The sequence below is a fragment of the Aptenodytes forsteri genome, unplaced genomic scaffold, assembly GCF_000699145.1.
Source record: "Aptenodytes forsteri isolate BGI_AS27 unplaced genomic scaffold, ASM69914v1 Scaffold217, whole genome shotgun sequence".
In the NCBI taxonomy this organism is placed as follows: domain Eukaryota; kingdom Metazoa; phylum Chordata; class Aves; order Sphenisciformes; family Spheniscidae; genus Aptenodytes; species Aptenodytes forsteri.
In genome coordinates this window covers 4,821,070-4,843,040 of record NW_008796222.1, presented here as the reverse complement: position 1 = coordinate 4,843,040, position 21,971 = coordinate 4,821,070, and the positions used below count along the sequence as shown (strand labels likewise).

Genomic DNA, 21,971 nt, shown 5'->3' with positions numbered 1-21,971 from the left:
AAAAACTTTTCCTCTTTGTTAGAACATTAATTTCCTAACGTATTTCATTTTGTTTATTAAATATGAAGTTCTACTATAACTCAACAGACCTAATAGGAACAGGGTTTCTTGTTCTTTTTCATTCTGGTGTTCCCTGACACGCCTGGCCCCATAGCAGAGCTTAAAAAGCATCCAAAGTCTCTGCCAGTTGTACTAACCCTGGCACATTCTTTGTCATTTGAATTCATCCATGATTGTGGTCCACAGGGCTGTGAAATTCTCCCCAGACTTCAAAACTGAACTCGCCGTCACCTGTCTGTCTTCTGTCACAGGGCCTTGTCCTTCCCTTCTGCTCCCCGTCCGTCACAGGTCCTAAGTCTCAAGAGGGAGCTCGGGAGGCACACCCTCCATAGACAGGAGCTGCAAAGGGGCAGAAGAGGCACAAAGCAATGGAAAGAAGATGAAAATGTTTCTTAGTTTCTCTGGCCCCCAGGAGTTTTCCCACTGTCTCTCATCTCCGCATTCATGGCCTGAGCAACTGCACAGCACAGTTATTTGTTCTTTTATCCAGCCTACATAAATCCAGTTCTACCTCTCTCATCTTCATCTCACTTTGCCCCCCTAAGTCACTTAAACGGCTGTTGTTGCCACTGTATGGAAATACTTAATGAACCTTAATATATTTACACTCCTAGGACTTCTGATATATGGGAGCTTTAACACTTCTATTTACATACCAAGCACCCAAGGTGAGGTAGGAAATCTGCGGCAGAACTGGTGACTCCCTATCCCAAAAGCCAGACTAATCCAGACCAAACTGTGGGTGCAGCATCCTCCCCCCGTGCAGCCGACCACAGTCCCCCAAACACTAGCTGCATTAGGATGCTTTTTCCGTGCTGCACCCGCAAGGACGAGCACCCTTCCCAAGGACATCCTCGGGCACAGCTCCCCCACACCTCTCGGCAAGGCACGCGCTCGAGGAGCTGGCTGCGTAGCCATCCTGCTCCGCAGCTGGCCCGCACTCCAGCACACCCATGGTCTGGGGAGGTTTCCTGGTTTACATTCTCCTCTTTCTCCTGGTGAGCTGTAACTTGTAGTGCCACCTAATTATTCACCAGCACAACTCCAAACAGTTTTCTTTCTTTAGCACTTTCTGTTACAGGCTTTCTGTGATGGACCCTAATGTGCACGTTGCTCATGGCAAGGGCGCACTGCACAACCCCAAATTTTTTAAGGATTGTGGTTTTTTTTTTTCTAGAAGGGATAGTAACAATATAAAATGCAGTAGAGAATACAGTAAGAGCCTATAAGGAGCCTCCTTACTGCAATAAAATTGCAAAATCCCCATTGGGATTCATTGATGATACATGAACAGAGATATGTCTCCAAGGGGAGATTCTCTGAAGCTAAAATCAGTGTTAGGTCCCGAACTGCCTTTTGGTGCTTTTTCAACATTTTCTTAAGCAAAGGGAAACAAAATATAAGGCAGAAAATGTATCAGGAAAAAAAAGTCTATTTACTACTGAACAAGACCACCCACTGTGATTGTTTTGATATTTTATTCTTTTCTGGTATGTTTGATATTCTGTCATATTTATGATTTTAAACTATTAGTGGCAGTTTCTGTATTTTCTAATAGAAAATGCTCCTTAACTATTTAATGCCATCATATTCTGATTATAATTAAAGAGGCGTTTTTTTATTATTACTTGAAGTGCTAAGTATTATTAATAACCTATAAAATACTCACAGTTTAGTACATATATGAAGCAATGCCAAGGTAGTCTCCCCCCCCCCAGCCATATTCAAATGTTTTTAATATCTGTATGATTTTTAAGTGTGTAATGTAATGCTTCTCTTCTACCATGTAATAAAAAGAAGTCTTGGGTCAACAGGAGCCAGAACCCCACTTTCAGTAGTCTCAGATGTTAACTTTTATTTCCAGAAAAAAATTATTTTTCTAAGGCATCCAGATTTGTTTAGAAATATGAGCATACTTCACAACTTCTAAATAGCAGGATACCTGTGAAGCACTGAGAGAATAATATTTTCCCATTCTCTCTTTTTTTTTTTTTTCATAAGAAATTCCCCCTTTTCCAACAGGAAAAAAAGCATGTTTGAGTATTTTAACCTCCACACAGCAGCAGGGAGATGCCCGGGCTCCAGTGGCCAGGCCCCTGCCCTCTCCAGGAACACTCTTGCCGCCACTTGCTGAGCTTGCCGGGCTCGGCAGCAGCACTGTGCTAAGGAAACTGTTGTGGGTTGGGGTGGGGTTCTTCTTTTTTAATTACTGAGTCAGAGGGACAGTCTGAGCAAGGTTTTAATAACCACTGTCTGCAGCTATGGAATAATTAACAGGCAGAAGGCTGGGTGGATTTTTATTTTTTTTTTTAATTCCCAAATTTCATTTTTTACCTGTGGAATCTTGAATCTTAAGTTAGTCTTTAAAGGTTGATGTAAAACGGCCCCTTTCAGAGGCAGACGATATTTAGAGAGCTGGCACTTCAGACAGAATTAATCAATAAAATTAAAGTAGGGATTTGAGGTAGTGTAATAAGTTAGGAAAAAAGAATGGAGCTTTCTTATAAATCATAACTCAACTTGGCCGTATAAATAGTTTTCATATAAAAGTTAATGAAAATGTCTATTGTGTATTCCAGGCAAATGAGTATGTGCAATAACTATGCATGCTCATGTCTACTTTGCAAGTATTATGCCCTTTGAAATAACAGATTTTAAGAATCTGGAGAAATAAAACACAAAAGCCCCTTTCAGAAGGGCCCATATATTGCTTAATGAAGACACATTTGTCCAGAATCAAATTGTCTATTCTAGTTCACATGTATATTTTATACCTGAAGTATTAAGATGTAAGGAAAAAAAAAATCTTAGTCTTTCTGTAACTGAGGATTAAAGAACTTTTGTTCTTTTTTTTCATGTCTGAGGCCAAAGTAAATGATGGCAGGAAATTTTTCCCCACTACACTGCAGTGTCAATTTTCAGTGGGGAAGAGTATGGTCCAAGAGCAAATTGCAATATGCCTTATTTCAGTAGGTGTTACTAGAGAGACTTAGAGGGTTAGGATAAACCGAAAGATTACAGTCTGCACAGTGCAAAGAAGATGCTTTGTGTGTCTCAATTTTATTTTAATTATGAAAACTGAAACATTTTTCTGAAGTGACAGGCTAGGTCAGAACTGACTGGTGGCCCTCATCTCATCTTCTGTGCTTCCCTCCATCTTCTGCTTCCATCCACTCTTCAAATTTTTGCACAGCAGTGAAGCACACCCTAATAAGAAAGGTTATAGACTGTTGCTTGAACTGAACTGCATCTTCCTGAAATGATTATGTCAGTTTTCTCCTCAATTACCATACCTCTCCTAACTTACTTGAATTCAGAATGCTTTCTGGAAAAGCCTGTCTCTCTCTATAATTATATAGGGATATCTAGGATGACTATGATATTAATATTGATAGGGTTATTTGGGGACATTTGTCTGGGAGTTCCTCATTTATAAGGCTCTGGAGCTTCTTACAAAACTAATGAGGTCCAGAATAAAACTGTTCTGGGGAGGGAATTTCTTTCTTTTCTTGCTATTTTGTACCTCTCCAAGATCCCAATTAAAAAAAACCCCAAAACTTACAAAATATGTGCAAGGAAGAAATGAAATTCTGTATTTATTGCCCTCTTACCCTGCCAAAATAGAAGTTCTCTGAGTTATAAATACAATTTAAAAAAATTATGGAAAAAGCTTCACCAAATCTGCACATGAACTACATTTAAAAATGAACTTGCAGATGAATCATTTTCCAAAAAGAGATTTTCCTTTTCCAAGGAAGAAAGGCCTTGCTTGTATTTCATCATATCAATGTTTTAAATAGAAACACTTTGTTCATTAGCCAGACTGTTCCTGGGAAGGTATAAAGTTAATGGTTTGACAGATTTGAAAACAAATTACTAAATTTGTAGTAAGCTGTTATTTTCAGTTCCTGAAACACAGTAATCAAAACTTCCTAAAGAAACTTACTTGCTGACTTCTCTAAAGGAAATACTGATTTTCTGACAAACAAGTAAAACTTCGGTCTTGTCTCTACGTAGCCTGTTGCTTGGCACAATTAAGCAGTAAGGCAGATTTTAATAAAAACTAAAAAGGCTTTAGTAAAACTAAAAATTTAAAACTTGTTTTTTCTAATTTATTTCTCTTCTCTAAAGAGTCTGTGTTTCTTATATGCCCGGGGCAATTTGAAAATACACTATCTTGTACTTTGGTCTTATCAAGCCTTATAAATGAGCAAAAGAACAGAAGTCCATTGTGAGAAAAGGAATTGTTAGTAATTGGATAAGTAGCACTTATGAATTATTATGAAATAGTTTATTTTTTCACAGGATGGTATCTGTATTTTTCTCTCAGCTTTATCTATGGTGTTCTTTTGGCATATTGCCAGCTTTTAGTAGTACTGTTTTTTAGTCCTCCATATGAATGAGCACATATATGTCGGGATTGCTAAGCATAAGAAAGCTGTATCACTGCCTATGTAAAATTAAAAATCATGTTCCAGTTTTCAAAACTGAATTTTTACTTTGATTAGTTCAGCCTTTGTCTCACCAACCATAAGCCACCCCAAAGAAGGCAGAAGGATGCAAGGGCAGGAAGGGGAGCTGATCTTCAGGCTTTTTCTGAAAAAAATCAGATTGGACAGCCAAAAATGGAGATGGCCAAAATTACTAGTCACTTTGGGAAGCCTTAACGTTTTATTTCAGCACATCATGCTAAGGGAATAATTTGTTCCTTATCACTTCCCTGCAGTCATCCAGTCAGACAGGAGACTGGCAAGCGCTGGTGCGCGTGTCGGGCAGATGGATTTCACAGATGCTTCCAGGGCACACAAGTAATTCAGGGATGGCAAAACACACAGTAATATCTGTATGAATCCTGGAAACCACCCAGCAAAGGTGGTTGATCTATACATAGGAATTTGGGGTGCTACCCTACAGAAGGGTGCCCATAGGGTATGAAGTTTTACCCCCAGCAAGCTTGTAAGTACTTGCTTTCTTCATGGAGAGCATGCCCACAGAGGAACTCTACAGCTTATGTCATCCCATCTCATTCCTTTTACAACTGGAAGAAGCCACCAGAAGGATTTTACTTATGCAGGTCCCTTTGGCTCGACTGTAAAACGATGTGCTTTCCTGCCCCAAGTCCCCTTCTGGAAAAGAGTTTGTGTTTCTTAAATGAGCTCAAAATGCCATCTAGAATCAGACTGTGCTTGCAAGCTGGGCTGGAACATAACCCGGCTTTTATATTAATGTCCTTAGGGCCTGAAATGACATTATTTTAAATTGCAGAGAGGCGTATCAGTATGATAGTTGTGGATTATAAAACATACTTGTTTTACAATAGCCCCCTGAGGTGGTAACCAGGGCTTCAGTGTGCTAAACACATACGCTCATCTGCGCTAAGTGCCTGCACGCAGTGAGAGCCCGCAAGAGCTGCCCATGGGTAGGAAGAGAGTCACCGCATGTTTTTATTCTATTTATTTATTCTTTTGTTCAAAGGAACAAAAAATATCAGTAACCCTAATAGCCGGTCTAACTAGATTTGTATGGAAACGAGTTAAAGGCTATCGGGAGGAACACAGGAAGGCAGAAGAAGAGGCTGCTGGGGAGCTGTACACACACTGCAGTTAAACCTAGCACATCTTCAGCTGGCACGGCCTCCAGGCACTTGGAGTTCTTTTTTTATCCCCCGTCTCTGCCCAGTCAAGTAGGTGCGAGGTGTCCTCAGGCTCTCAGGTGAGTCACTCGCGGGTCCTCGCCCCGGCAGGTAACCAACGCTCGCCATAGGGCACCCAACCAAAGGAGCAGCGCAGGGTGGTGGCCTCAGGGGTGGTGAACTGATGAAAATTAACCTCAGTGTAGGTGTAGCTGAGTATAGGTGAGTAAGTGTCAAAGCGTAAATTCGCCCTCACATCTTAGCTTCTCTCTTAACCTTGGGCTTCCCAGATGAGAGCCCCGTCTCATGGGCTGGGGTTTAACAGTGTAAACAAACGCCAGCCAGGTTAGGGATGGAGCTCCAGGTTCAGACCCTGGGCTGAACATGCAGTGTGAACACAACCTCAGCACCGCATGTGTTCAGGCTTCCATCTCGGCAGGTATAACCCATAAGCAGATAGCAAAGCAGATGGCAGTAAGGAAGTGTGTGCAGAGTTTTTTCCCAAGGAGCGACTCTGTGCCAAAGTAAATTACCATCAGTTGTCATTTAAATGGGAATAAGCTTCACTGATTACTTTTTGCATATTCATTCAGAATGAAACCAGATGTTCCGCAGCCCATGTTATAAACCTGCAACGCACATTTAAAGGCAGGCAAGAAAATTCTCACAAGAAAAAGGATATTGAGTCCTGTTAGTGAATTGGTTTATCTGAAAAAATGTATCTGCTAATGGTGATGGGAGTACATTTCTGAATCAGAAAACATTTCCCAAGCTGTTAGACACAGCAATATGCAAATTGCCATTCCAGCAATATTAATATTGCCCCAGCATGAGTCAAGCTTTTGTTGTTGTTTTTAAAAAGGAACAGTAACTTCCCCTCAGGAAAAGTGCTCTGAATCACTGTTGAGGTTTGGGTGAGTGTTTTAATAGAATTATTTTCTGGGTTTAATTATTTTAATTTTACTTGCTTGCTACCTTTACATTTCTTGTCGTGGCACGTTTTCAGTCGACAGCCAGGAATCCAGGTTGCAGTGATATATTAGACTTCAGAAGGAAGCAAATCGCTCTATCTAAATCATCTGAGAAATTCTTTTTGGTTATCCAGTCTGTTTGAAATTGTCAGGATGTCTCCTTTTCCTCCCAGCTTATAAGACCTGAAGCATTAGCATCCCCGCCTATATATGTGTTGCTTCCTGCTGAAGGAATATTTATAGCATTCCTGACCTTCGAATGAACTTTATGAATCAATAACAGCAAAGTGGAAGGAAAGTCAGCAGCAGTTTTCCTCTTGTCTGAGTGTAGCCAATGTTAGGCTTGGAATATCTAAAATATATTAGGAACTACTATAATCACATTTATGCAGCGGTTTTGCAGGAAATTTGCAGATTTCTTCAGTGCTGTCAGGTAGCTGCTATCTGAAGGATACAATACAAAGCCAGAGCCAATGGTGTCATTGATGGGTTTTTAAGTTGTTGTGTATCAATTTTTACATGGCAGAACTACTACAAGAGGCCTTAAGAGCCAGTGCCTAAAAATAATTTCCTTGGCTGTATTTTGCCAATGGGAAAGTGTAAGTGGATTAGAAACCGTTCTCATCAATGACTTACTGCAACTGAAACACCATTAATTTCCTCCCACTTCTGATTACAGAAAAAAAATTGACACAGTCACCCCTAGATGTGTGAGCACAAGCAGCCATATGACGGCTCGAGGCAAGGTTTGCTTATCCCTATAACCCTACAGCTCAAATATTATAAAGGACCTTTCCTAATTCCTCACATTTCTGAAGCTCCTTCCAAAATCAAGGTGTTCCCATAATGAATTAGACATCTCAATGCTGTTTACTGCCTCCAAGCATAGAGGAGGACACCAGGCTTCGAAATTTCCCTTCATTTCAGTGCCCAAAAGCGAAATTCCTAACTTAATTAAATCCTTTCCTTCTCTAGAGCTGGCACCTATGGAAAGTGCTTCTTGTGCTCTCTTTTGCCTACCGAGGGATCCCGGCCAACTAGTTCAGATTGTAGCTGTAAATTAGAAGCCTAAATTCCGGATGCATCGAGTTAAGTGAGATGAATCCCATTGCTAGGGGTGACAGTAATAGATCTCACAGGGTGAGAGATCTTCTACCCTGTAATTAGAGTGAATTTTTCAGTCAGGACTGCCCCTCACGCCTTTCCATAGAGGTAGCAAAGCAGGGTCGTGCTCTTTGCTGGAGCTTTCTGGTGCTGCTGTAATACATAGGGCTCCTCTTCGCAAATGCAATGTTGTTATTCTGAAATTCCCTCTCATAATAGCTCCATTTTTCTCCAGTATTTTCCTGACTGAATGAATGGAGAGACAACGATAGCTATACAAACCTTCAAAAATCTCAAGAAACTTTTGATAGCAGCTCAAAAGAGTTGTTTTCATAGGTTTCTCTTTCTATGTCCATATCATTTGAAGATTGTGTCTACTTGTTCAGCCAGCCTTACAGATATGTCTAAAAATACCGGGAAAATAAAACAAATTTGCTGAAGTTTGACAACTTCTGTTTGATCAAAAGTTGTTTAGTCAAAAGTATTTTAAAAGTCAGGAAATTAAGATTTTTTAATGGATGCTATCATACTTATAATTATCGTTAGGTTTCTGAAGAAGAAAAAAGGAAAAGACATTTCCACACAAGTTCTACGTGACTTGTTAGTGTCAACTTTGAATTTCCTTGGTTTTTCCTAGTTTATAAAACACCCTTAATATAGAATAATTGTGTCTGAGAATAAATCGTGTGTTTATTCAAATTCTTAGATTCATAATATTAAAGAATGATTTACTGCCTCTCTGCATATACCTATTTCCCTCTTTTTGCTTCTTTTTTATTTCTTTCAAGGACCAACGTACTGCGCCAAGTACATCTTCAGTGCTTTTAAACATTAAGCTGTCTTGTCATTTCACTGTTCTCCAAACTTTGCATTCCAGCTTTCAGCAGTCTCTAACCAAATGAAGTCTGCTCTGTCTTAGTCTTCTTCCTAACACATTTTAAGTACTTTGAAAAGTTCTATAAAGCAGGAGAAAAACTGAAGTCCTGATGTTACAGCTAAGTCAGGTCAAAGTACTGTATTGGCTTCTAACACCTCTGTCTCTAGCATAAAAAATAAGACATCTTTGATTGAGGCTGAATAACAAAATCACCCTTTTGTTTAACCACTTCAATAGACAGAAGACATTAATATTAATATTTCTGATGAAATTCTAGTTTATCGGTTCACTAAGGCTAGTATTTTGGCTCCAGCAAGAAGCTAAAAGGAGTTCATCTGGCAATAGCACATGGATCTGAATGAGCAATAAGGTTACATGGACACCAGGACAGATCCAGCTGCTTTGGGACCAGCTAGAAACGAAGCCTATGGCACAGTTGGGTGATGACCAGGGAGTTTCAGCTTCTACTGATTTTTCCAGTTCACTGACAGCTGCCAATGTGGATATATGCCAATGTGGGTTACACCACCAGCAGTAATATTGTCTGCTCGTCATTTCTTTGAAACTGGTTCATAACTGGAACTGCTCATTGTTTGTGCTGATCTAAGGCTGGCAAATGCCCGTAAGAGCTACCTCAGTCTGTTTTGTTGTATTTCTGTCAGTGTTTAAAAGCAGTAGGTAATTTGTCTGTGGGGAAGGGTACATGCTGTCTCTTACAGTCTGTCTTAGCTTATGGTTTCACCTTAGATCTGTAGCAGCTTCTCCATCAGTCTGGTCCGTGTGGTTTCTTGCCTTCACTGCTGCAGTGTTTGGGAGACAAAGCCTATGACTTTGATTCCTCAGCTCTTCTGTAGCCCTTGCAGACGAGGCTCGGCTGCTGGTTTTCTCACAAATGTCTGCCTACCCCCAGCTACCAAACACCTTGGCTGAACCCACAGTCAGTACCAGGACTTGAGCCAGACACTAGAGCTGGTTTAATGTCAAAATAGACCATGATCTCCAAGCTGTGCACAGGCAGCTTCTCACACATCTCACAAGTACAGGAGCATGGGCTGCTCTCACTAACAGCGAGCGATTTTGCTTGGTGATTTCAGAGAATGACGAGGAGCAGGAGGCTCTCCTATCACTGGACAAGCCCGGCTGGTATTCCCAAGGTAATGCTATCCAGCTTTATGAACTACTGAAGAAGATGACTGGCAAGTTGGATCCCAAGGTATGTTATAAGTGAGAGTAAATCTTTCTGAAAATACCCTGTTTCGGTCTAAAATTCACCAGACAAGCTTTCATTAAAGTTACTGCTATAATGGGTCACAAATTTTTGTTCTGGTTATGCTTGCTGTTGTCTAACAGACTGCAGTCCAGAACTGGAAGCAGCGTATTAGTCTTCTTATCGGTAGAATATGTAAACTTTCTAGATGTTTTATTCTGTGTGCATGGTCATGCATTTCGTCAGCTTTGGAGAGAATCAGATTGTAATCAGGAAATAAACCATCTCCCTGAGGAAACAGATCAAATAGATTAAAGGGTGGCATCAGTGAAAACTAGGATCCTGTTATTTTAATTACAGGCCTGGATGGGTGAAAATGCCACTGAAGACGGTGGGACCACATTTTCCCTAGTGGGTAAACTACCCCCTGGGCACAGAAGAGTTCTGAGTCACCGAGAGATGCTCCGTGTTCTCCCTTGTTTCCAAAGTTGTCCAAAATTCATTCCCATTGTTTAGTGTATTTTCTTGGTAGTCTTTTCCACTGCTTCCTGGCAGGCTATTTCTGTCAGTCAAAAATCTCAGCGGTGTCCCCTGTGCCGGTCCAGCCAGGCATCCCCTTCCAATGTCCCTGGAGGGTGAGAGCGAGGAGGGTGTGCAGGGCCAGCCTTTTCCTTACAGAGCTGGTTGAAGATAAAACCCCAAACTGTGACATTAATAAGATCTGTGTGTGTCATGGCCGACTGTAAACACAGAGGAATTTTTATTGGGTTGTTTTAAAGCTCGTTTTATCTCTTTGTGAAATACAGTTTGCTTGTGTTTTCCTCATATACAACGAACTTTTAATTTGCTGCTTCCCTCGTAGGTTGTTTATTTTGGTGACAGTATGCACTCAGATATTTTCCCAGCTCATCACTATAGCAACTGGGAAACCGTCTTCATCTTAGAGGAACTTCTAGGGGACAAAGTTACGGTGCCTGCGGAGACTGAATCTGAGCCCTTGGAGAAGAAAGGAAAATATGAGGTAAGGGTTCCTTGCAGATGTTTCCTGGAACAGAAGAAAATAAGTTACAAAAAAGCCTCGTGCCACCTGCGCTGAGAATGAGCCTGCTTATCTTACCAGGCTGCTAGCAGCATCAGTATCACTTGCAGACGTACCCTCCTTGCCGCACCGGCAGGTGCCATCCTGTCCCAGCTTGGCATTGCTTGGGTGACACGGAGCCTCTACCCAGAGCTAAATCGCGGACCTCAGAAAAAGACCTGTATGTGCAGTCCCTTAACCGAAAAACATAGTCGTCTTTTCAGTAACAAGAACCCGCCCTGTGTCCTACAAGGAGAAATTTCACAGCTGCTTATCACAAGTCCAGCACCTGAACTCTGCCGAGTTCACGATGTTTCCCTGCGTGTTGTGGCCAACAGTAAATGCAGAGGAATTTTTATTAGGTTGTTTTAAAGCTTGCTCACTCTCTCTGTGAAATACAGTTTGCTTGTGCTTCCCTTATATACAAAGAACTTTTAATTTGCTGCTTCCCTCGTAGGTTGTTTATTTTGGTGACAGCTGCGCTCAGATAAGAGGGACTGTTTCAAAGTCTGGTCCAATGCAGACCACTGATAGTTACCTCAGATAAATAATGTGATTTTCAGGTTGATCGCAGCCGGGAATCAGGGCCTTAGCGTAACTGCCACATGTCAATTCCCCCACAGAAGGTGGAAGGTTACTATGGTTTATCCTTCTCTCCGCTGCCAAAGAACAAAGTAGATAGGGAATGGCACTCGGATGGCCGAGGCGGCAGCATTGTACCTCCAGCGTGTCCTTTGTAGGAACTACAGTGCAGCTTCACTCTCCGCTATGGCTGTTTCTTCTTTTCTTATGTTCCTAAATAAATAGGTCATTTTCTTCTAATTGCAGAGAGATATATATGCTTTTTGCACTTTGCTTTGAAAAGCACTTAACTTTTTTTTTCTTTTTAAATAATTACTCTTTGTGATTAAAAAGTTAACTTATTGATAGGAAGATTTTTGTCAGGTGCTTTTATACTAGAGATGTTTTTAATCTGACTAAGAAGTGTTTTAAAATCCCCTGGTTTTTTATGGAGAAAAGGATATCTTCTATGGGACTAAAACAATATAGATGTGACATCTATTTCTCTACTTTTTTTAATAGACATATCTAATATTTTCCCCCACTATCCTGATTTCTAAACTAAGGTCAGACAAGGACATTTCAGTCACTGAAATAAGGAAATGTAATCATTAATGTTTAGGCTTTTTCCTGGGTTGTATAAAAACAAAAATGAAGACAAACAAACTCAAGTCTCCTATCAAGAAAAATGTGTTTCTCAGTAAGAAAGGAGGGGGGAAAGGAAGAGTGAGTAGTAGTGCTACATAGGTTAATATAATTTGATTCAATTAATTAATGCTATAAAAATAACTCATTCTCCTCCATAAATTGTTCATTCTCTGACTGGAGACTCTGCTGCATTGCCGCATAGAACTTACATCTCTGCAAGGTTTGGGGGTTTTTATTCAACCATGGTTTCTTAAACATGTTCGATATATGCTTTTGAAGCACACATTTTTAAACAGGCAGCCAGAAAATGTTTCTTTTCCTGGAAGTACAAAGAAAGAGTTATCGAGTGATGTATTTCTAAGCCCTTGATGATGATTTGGTTTTATCTTGTTGCAATACCTCTGGTCGACTGCTCACAAGATCCATCTTCTCTATCGCTGCAGTTATCAAGCGGGAAATTGAGACTTTTAGACAGGTGCTCGACATTTCACTAACACTGTAGTATTCCTGGTAAGAGATTGCAGTATCTCGGGGAGACACCACCCCTGCCACACACAACCCCTGTTCAGTTTACATCCGCTACCAGTGACAGCAAGCAAGCAAGGGAGAAATGAATTGCCTTGATTAAAGGAACCTGAACCAGGGGGGCCGTGGCAGGTCAGTGGTGTTATTTCATTACCACGCTGCTCACTGGAGTCTGAACAACAGGTCACATCCACATCTCTGCAGTTGACTGGACACCACTAACTTAACAGGACTAGTTCAAAGGGACTACCTTTACAAGCCTATGAAAGTTTTATTTTTATTCCCCTAATCAACTTCTCCCATTAACTCTTTGGTTAAGAGGAGAGAAAAGCCAATTCAAAGGATTGTACAAAGTCAGGTGGTTTTGGAAAATTAGGCACTAACAGATTAGATTTAGTCTTTTTCATCAGCCATATCATCCACTGGCAATACAAAAAACACACCGCTATTGCAGATTTTCCATGCCATGCTGTGTGTGCAGGGAGGGACTGAAAATTTAATACAAGATGTGATCCTCCCTTCTATCAATCTTTACAAAATATTATTAAAGAAACAAATTATTACTTCTAATTTGCAATTGCCTCTTTCAGAAAGAAATTACAAAAGCCTGTTTTCAGTTCGTTGACTGGCATTTCATCACTAATGGAGAGAGGGGAAGAAAACAACCTCCTCACACACAAAGTGGGAGGCTAGTGATTTCCATTTTCATTAGCAGTTTTTGTCTTTTCCCTTCAATTAAATGCATGATATAAGCCAGATACACATAACTGTGAAATTATGGTAACAACTGCAGTTCTTTCAAGTATATGAGTCATAATCAAATGAGCAAGAGAATAGCGAACTAAAAACTATTCATGCAATTACTCGGCTCCTAAGTGAATTGCAGCATGCAGGGGGAAAAATAATACCAAGCATTGTGTTGAAACAAGATTCCCCCCCAGATTTGGGAGTTTGTTTGCTTGGCTGGAGGCTTTGTTTTTGCCTTCTGTTCTTTAAATGTGTGATCAATTCCATCAATGAAAACTCGAAGAAAAGCTGGAATTTGTCCCAGGATTTTGAGGGAAACGATTACAGAGGAGCTAGTCAGCATGTAAAAACCTTGGGCTATAGGAATGAATGGAGCAGAAATCAAAGAATTTATTGGCGCATATAGATGATATTTTTGCAGTTAGAAGGAAAAACTAATTTTTACAGTATTGCCTAGTGGCTGGTTGGTTGGGGGGGGTCAGGGCCCGTAACCACCCGAATTTCCAGGACTCCCTTGCCGTGACCATAGACGAGGCTAATTACTCTGTGCCTTTTGTCTCTGTTTGTCTCTTTATTCCCATTTATCTTTAACACAAATCTAACAGTACTTTCAGAAACAACCTGATGGGCTGTTGTGAAGCCTGGCGAGTTAAAGCAATATCCTTAAAGCAATATCTTGAAGTGAAATGCATTTTATTTTAAAGTCTGCTTATAGCGATCCATGTTGTAGTTTAGGTACAATGATCATGGGTGAAACATTTTATATTTGCACATGACTTGTGGGGGGCAGGTTCCGTGCAAAAGTTAGACCAGTGGCAGGCTTGCCCATTTGCACACCCAGCATGGGTGTGTTATTCAGGGACATCTGGTTGTTGTGACCAGCACAGCTGTGCTGGCGGAAGCACCTCAAATACTTGCCGTTATACCGGCAAAACTGTATTTTGAGCATTGATTTTTTTCTGGCACTAAGAGTCGGTGGTGATGTTACTACCTTGGCACAAAGCATACAGCCATCGGCACCATCCGTCATACTGGATGCAGGAAAGGAATCCTAGTGCTCTGCGCTTGGTACAAAGACAATGGCATAGATGGCAAATCCTCATCTAAATAACACCTTTAAAAAATACTAACAGCTTGATTTTTCACTCCTGTCTCCTTTACATCCTTCTTTCTTTCATCTCTTTACCATATGTAGAAAAACTTCAGAGCTCAGCTCCCTGCCTATTTGTATTTTAGAAAGGTCATTTGTAAGCTGACAAATCAGTGTTACCCAAGGGTCCTGTTAACAGATTCTGTCTGCTCTGTTAACAGGCCCTATTTGTCTGCAGTTAATAAAGCAAAGGTGATAGTAAGTATTCCAGGTGCTTTAACTTAGTGGAAAGCCCTGGGACTTGGGGAATGCTGGTACCATCGTTATTTCTCTGAAGTCTAGACGTAGTCTTTGAGGCTTTGTACCCTCAACTGACATAATCAACGTCTGACCTGCTACTGTCTGACCAATATGCCTGAGAGCAAAACCACATGCTTGGGGGTTTTCCATAAGAAAGAGGGATTGCTCAGCACTTCCCAAGTTCTACTGTCCTGCTGCGAGAGCAAACCCCATGCCTGGGGACTACAGGAGTGGCTGGTGCACCTTCCAGAGCTCCTCAGCCCCACTGCTGAACGTGTGCCTCCAGGCATGTGAGGGATAGTGATGTTAACAGGAGAGTTTTGCATCATTTCACAGGGGTATAGATTCATGGTACGTGGTCTGTCCTTCATTGCAGGCTATGTATGCTGCAGATGAGATATGGACATCTAGGCATCAGTTAGGGATGGCAGGGGGAGCAATGTCTGATGCTTCCTAAGGATGTGGACAAAGTTTTGACAGCTCTTTTCAGATTTGAGATCGAGATTTAGCCTACCAAACCACCCCTGTCATGTGGAGATAAGCCAGTAGCAAAATGACGGGAGTTCTCTACCAGGTGACTTGATGACAGCTCTCATATCTAACTGGCTTTGGTTTTACTAAGGGCTTGGGCTGTAAATCCAAAATGTAACTCCCTCCTCCTTAATAAGGAAGAAATTCCCACTCTGGGAATCAGATCTCTGAAAAAATCAATTCATTTCCTCAGATTGCAATTCTAATTGCCTGTTGAACCAATCATACATTTCAAAAAGCAGAAGCCTCAGAATTTTTGTCTCATATCTAACTGGCTTTGGTTTTACTAAGGGCTTGGGCTGTAAATCCAAAATGTAACTCCCTCCTCCTTAATAAGGAAGAAATTCCCACTCTGGGAATCAGATCTCTGAAAAAATCAATTCATTTCCTCAGATTGCAATTCTAATTGCCTGTTGAACCAATCATACATTTCAAAAAGCAGAAGCCTCAGATTTTTTCTCTTGTCAATAAACAAGGCCCAGTCTTTTGAGCAAATGCTTATGTGGGCCAGTACTAGGATTGTTGTTTTGATTAATCACCTGAACAGCTGTAACAGCTGTTATGAGTTTTCTGCATGTGTCATTCAGCTGGCAAATGGATTTTAATTCAGCATAGCATCTACATTTAATTATAACTGATGTAAAGTCCTGGGATTTGCATGGAAGGATAATATCTGGCAAAAAAAAAAGGTAAGATGCTGTCCCTGTGTGTGAGGCAAAAAAAAGAAACACAAAAGAGCCCAGCTCTTAAGTTAACTGCTTGTTTTGAAGCAAAAGACGTGGGTTTTTTTCCCAACCTATTTGCATCAGAAGGCAGAAACCAGTATCTATATTTGTCCAAATCAATACTTCCTCCTCCTCACTCCCAGCTATGCTCAGAGAAAAAACAGAATGCAGAATCACAAAAAGAATGGCCCTGTGTTTACTGACATGGTCTGTTCAGCTGGATCAACAGCTTTCTTGTGATCAAAAGCCACAGACCTCTGTCATAAACACAAATTATTCCAGCAGATTCTCAAAACTATTAAGAAAGGGGTTAAAGGGAAAATAAAGTACAAAAGTTCACGAATTTGGAGGCACACGCTAGGATATCTGTTCTTCTATGCTTTGCCGGTCTGAAAAGAGACTTTGCACACAAATGACTTTAACAGATTTTCTATAGTGTAGTTCACAGTTTTGTTTTCCATTTTTTCATCTTTCTGTAGAGGCCTCCTGGAGCTTTTTCTGGCTGCTCATGGCAATATATAGCAGGCTTCAAGATGAACTGCTAAAGAAATCAGTTTTCCCAATGCTGCTTTAATGCTTTCTTTAAAACATAATGAGTCTACATGTTGTTGTCTGAAAATATACATGAAAAAAAATCAATTTTTCACAATTTGCTAGGCAATTGAATGGGTCTCCATGGATCCTGAGGCTCTGTTCTCGCTCATTCCTCAGCTCAGAAACAGGTAACATGACACAGGTGGCATGATGCATCCTTCGCAGTTACTCCATCCAGCACCGGGAGACTCCTTTCTCCCAGGAGGAGTTCCAGGCTGGGTTATGGTCTGTGCCGCAGCTACCAAAGTTTCTCCAGCAGAGAAAGGCAGCAGGCTGTTCACACTATCGAAAACAGAAAAGCGGGGAAAAGAGAAGATTGTTTAAGGGAAAAATATTTAAAGCCAACTTTTTATGTCCTAGGGAATCCATAAATTGCATGAACAGGAGCTTGGAGACTTATGGGAGGAAGACTGTTACTGTTTTTCTTTATAATATTTTAAAGTCACATTGCTGCTGAGATACAATACAGTTTTCCCAGAAAACCAGCGAAACACTAGAGTTCCTTAAACTAAGGCTTGTGGTTGGATAGAGAAAGATTTCTTTTTTTTTAAGATTACGTATTTATTTATTTTTCTTTCAGGGTGATCAGCCCAAAGCTCCTTACTTTGTTTCTAAACAATGGGGCTCTTTCTTCATGGACAGATTGCCAGGCCTGGAAAATGCAGAGGAAACCTTAGTTCGCACGTGGTCCTGTAAATGTATTAGCACTTACAGCACGATTGCAATCCCTACTCTTGAAGCAATAGCAGGTAAGGAAGATTGCTTTTTTTTTCCCCTAATGAACATGTAGTATTCACAGTAACTTTGTCATACTATAGATCTATTTTTGAGATTACATGTATCCGAAATACATTCAAAAATATTCTGTTCATATCATGCAGCAGTTAATGCTAGTGGCTATTAATTACTTTGACATTTATGCTTTTAAAAGCTGTCTGCTACACCAGTTCAGTTTTTTGTTTGTGCCTGCAAATATTACATGCTTAGTTTATCCTATGTTAGAAATAGGATGCAACATTTAACAGATTGTAGATTAGTTCCTGAATTTTGATTCGGGACTTCCCCACACTATTTTGCTGTGTCTGCTTTCAGTGGTGAGTTACCTTAGGAAACAAACACATGCCAAATTACTTGGGTTTTTTAGACTTCCAAATATGTTTCTCTGATCTGGCTTGTTATCCTTCCTCAATCAGCTCAGTTATCCCTTTACAGTTGAAATGGAGATGAACGAACGCAGGAATGTAATGAAGCCAAGAATGCCTAGCACTGTGCTTCTCTCTCTTTTTTTTTTTTCTAAATGTGTGTATTGCTTTTGAAACTGCATCATTATGGACAGAGCTGGAGCCTAAAATATTCTCCTTATCTGAAAAACAAGGCAATCACAAGCAATGTCTTGTTCTCCAAAAATTCACCTAATTGAGAAACCAGCTCAGGCTTTCTACCTTCTTACATCAAGGCTGTGTCAAAGGTACAATTATGGCTGATCTTCTGATTTCCACTAATATTTATCCCCTGAGGGACCATACATTATTTTGGATGGTTTGTAGCAATAGTTGTAGCAGTAATACTGCAATAACTTTGCAACTGCAGTACATATCGGTTGATTATGAAGTGGTGGTGAAGACCCTCTATCTATCTATCTATCTATCTATCTATCCATCCATCCATCTACCTATCCTCAATCTGTCATTTTGCCTTACTGAACTTTATCGATACACCATATCTAAAGGAATAAACAAGTTATTAAATGAATGAGGTGCTTAGCTATATGAAGAACACAGCAAGCATTTAGTTTACTAACCCCTCTGTTCAGCATCTCTTGCCTACTTCATGCGTAAGGCCAAGGAATAAAAAGTTGTTCCAAGACAGCATTTCAGATTTGCCCAGCAGTTATTTCTACACCAGAACATGTGACAGACCTGTTCTTTGCAACCATATTCTACACGTATACATACGTTGTAAGGATATCTCAAAACAGAAAACTCATACGGTGCCACAATTGTATTTATGATTCTGATATTTGCCATGTTGCAGTCTGTATTTCAGACTGAAGGTACAAAGCCCAAATATACCAAGGGAAGTTGCCCTTGGAGGAGAGAGGTAACTTCTGTAAAACTCCCTTCTAATACCTTTTCCAGAGTCATTCTGTGGCTTGCTTTGGAAGTGTTGGCCTAGGGGAAACACATCGGTCAGCCATGCTCTGTGAAACTCTGCCTCCCAGCCAGCTCCCCCAAACCACAGCTCAGTTTGCAGGGCTAGCAAAGGCTTTAGACCGCAAACATACTGCCAAGTTTCCAGCTACAGATGAAGGGGTGAGAACCAGAAAGGCATATCTGTGTAAATTAGTGAGTAGTATAGCTGCCTGTCATCGGCGGTGGAACCCCTGCAATGCCTTCCTCCATTAGGAGGGACGCTGTGTGCCGTCCCTTGCTGCGTCGGACCAGTGCTGGGGCAGGGGCTGGTGTCTGCAAAACTTATACCCCAGAGCTAAAGGACAGGGGAGGAATAATGTTTTTAACTTGCAGCTGTGTGCCTGAAAGTGGACTCAAAGCTGAAGGTACGAGAACATCTCTGGTTTCTTAGAGAGAGAGGTATTTCTTGTTTGTTTGTGCGGAAGAGCAGATGTTCATTATTATGGATGTTGAGGAATTCCTGACTCCTCTTGAATACCTTGTCTGACTCCTGTCACAGCAAGCTGTGAGAGCCCCTGCTTTGCCAAGCCCTGAAGTTTTTGGCCGCAGTTGTAAGTCATAGCTTAGCTGCAGCTATTTGGGAATAACTAGCTAGAAGAGATTCAAACGGGTTATGCGAGTTTGATGCACTCCAGCTTTTCATTTTCTAGTCATCTACTTTAATTACCAGCAGAGGCCTTTCCACTGCTAAGCTGCAAAAACGCAAGCCTTTCCTCAAGATCCCCCGAGCCCAGCCGCGCAGCCAGGCTGCCAGCGTGCTGACCGTACGAGCCCAGCTCCCGGCCACCAGCCGGCACAGCCCCGGCAGCACCCGGCTCAGCCTGACCCAGCCGAACGAGCTGCCACCTCCCTGGAGGTGTGCTGCAGCCTCCTGCGAGTTGTGGGCTCGCCAGGGCTTCGCTATTAGCAATGTCTGACCTGGCCTTTGTATGTCTATGTGAGCAATAGTAAGTGCCACTTATAAGTAAATAACCCAACAGCTTGCGATCTGCAAAAATATTTGGTGAAAGGCAGACAATTCTGCTATGCTAACTGTAAAATTGATTCTTGTTGTTTGGATGCAATATATATCTGTGCATGAAGAACAGATTGGTTTACTTCTCAAGACACATTTTTCATTGAAAAAGGTTATTCCAAAAATTATTCAACATTATTCAATACTAGTGGTGTTTTACAAAAATAACTCAGTTTTCATCAAAATTCATATGAGAATTATTTTGAGAGAGTTATCAGAAATTAATTTTGGGTAATAAAATCCTTCAATCCTGTTTCCATTTTTTTTAAATAGAGGCAATGGGTAAAAAAATATTAAAAGTAAGCTGTAGATTTGGATTGAGAAGTTGGAATAGAAACAACTTTGACAGTTCTCTTTTTTCACCAACGTGTTTTAAGTTTGGTGCAGATGCCTTCTAATAGTTTCACCTGAAGAATTTATACGTGTAACTGAAGGGAACGATCTGACACTTACCAAAGAGCGTTGCAGGAAAAGGGTTTCACAGTGAATGCTGCTGTTGCAGTTTTTTGCCATTCAAAGTGTAAAGTAACAGAGCATATACACAAATTGTATGTGTAATTAGTAAAATGACAGCTTGGTGAAAAAATAGTCCAGTCCATTCTTCATTATCTTTCTGTGCTAATATACTTCTGTCCTCATCTTTTGTTGAAAATTCAGTATCTGACTCGAAAGGGGTTGATTCATTCATCATTCAAAGATGCATCAGAAATTCGGAACTCTAATCTCGCCTCTGGCAAGGAAAGTATTAGTGGGATTGCAGATTACTGCATCACAGCTTGTCATCTAAACTCCCCTGACAGTCCCTGAAGAGGAACTGGCATTTTCCTTGTGCATGAAAAAGGACACTTTGTTTATTGTTAAAATTGCCCAAAGGACAAAAAGGATCTTCTATAATACCTTCCATGTGCTTTCCTCAGTTCGGAGAGGAAATCAGGTCAATTAACACTCTTCATTTAAGACATTATCACCTTGACATTAAGATGACATTAAAAAAAGTTTAACTGAAGAGCAGTGTTACGGTTATATCTTTGTGATATTAAGAATAGATGAGTTAAGTTGACAGTTTTCTAAACATTTTGTAGGTCTTTTATGAGCTAATTCTCCTTACCCACTTTCAGTAAGCAGGAAAGTTTTTCTCAAGTATTAAAGAGCTGATGAGCTCGTGATTATATTGACAGTACATGGTTAATAAAATAGTAGAAGCCGATGCCCCTACTCCTATTCTAAATGCCTCATTCACAAATCCATCAGTTTCTTCACTTTTCTGCTATTGAACCTCTCCTCATTTACAGTTCCCTTACAGTTTTTGACCACTTTCAAGCACAGTGATATCGGAAGCCAAATTTTCCAAACCAAGATCCATTACCGTGGGAATGTTACATTCGAGCTCGCACATGGAAATTAAAAGGTGTAGGGGTCTGTCTGAAAAATGGCCTTTTGCATAAACCACAGTTTCTGATACATCCTCCTCCACTTCAGCAAGTTTGGTATGAACCAAGTAGAGGCGGGTACTCTTATCCACCATACCTGCGTAATCTGAACTTTACCTTCAAGGAGCAGGTGACCACTGCTCTGTGGCCTTTTGATCAAATTTCCAGATACCCATGTAAATAATGATATGTCCTGCATCACGTAGGTATTCCAACAATAACTGCAGAAGATCTCTCTAATTTATAAAGAATATCAAATATAAATAACATTTTATTACTAAGCAAGTTTTTGTAGAAAAATTCACTGAAGTAATTAGCCAGTGCTACCATTTTAGGTTGATATTTGATTAACAATTCTTTGATCCCAAAAATGATATTTATATTTCAAGCTAATGCTTTTCCTTTGATTCTGATCATGGTTGGTATTTTTATAAAAGTCCCACTTCAAAAAATTCCATGATGAGTAACTGTGGAGTTTTAGAGTTCATGATGGAATTTTGGTAAGTTTGGGTTTTTTCTTGTTGCAAAGAAAAGATTAAAAAAGAGGGTCCTAAATCCTAAAAAGGAGAACCCAAGAAAAACTTTTTTTAACTTTCATGATTGTTAAGCAGCGCGGGCTTCCCACGGGGTCACAGCCTCTTTTGGGCGCATCCACCTGCTCTGGCGTGGGGTCCTCCACAGGCT

The 21,971-nt window shown here is 40.6% G+C and overlaps 1 protein-coding gene across 1 annotated transcript in view; it reads left to right on the top strand.

Moving 5' to 3' along the window:
- Positions 1–21,971, top strand: part of NT5DC1 (5'-nucleotidase domain containing 1) — a 162,012-nt gene that overhangs the window by 128,233 nt on the left and 11,808 nt on the right. Inside the window, exons 9-11 of the mRNA XM_009289193.1 lie at positions 9,739–9,857; positions 10,714–10,872; positions 17,231–17,399. Of these exons, the coding sequence (XP_009287468.1) occupies positions 9,739–9,857; positions 10,714–10,872; positions 17,231–17,399 (447 nt within the window). The remainder of the gene's footprint in view (positions 1–9,738; positions 9,858–10,713; positions 10,873–17,230; positions 17,400–21,971) is intronic.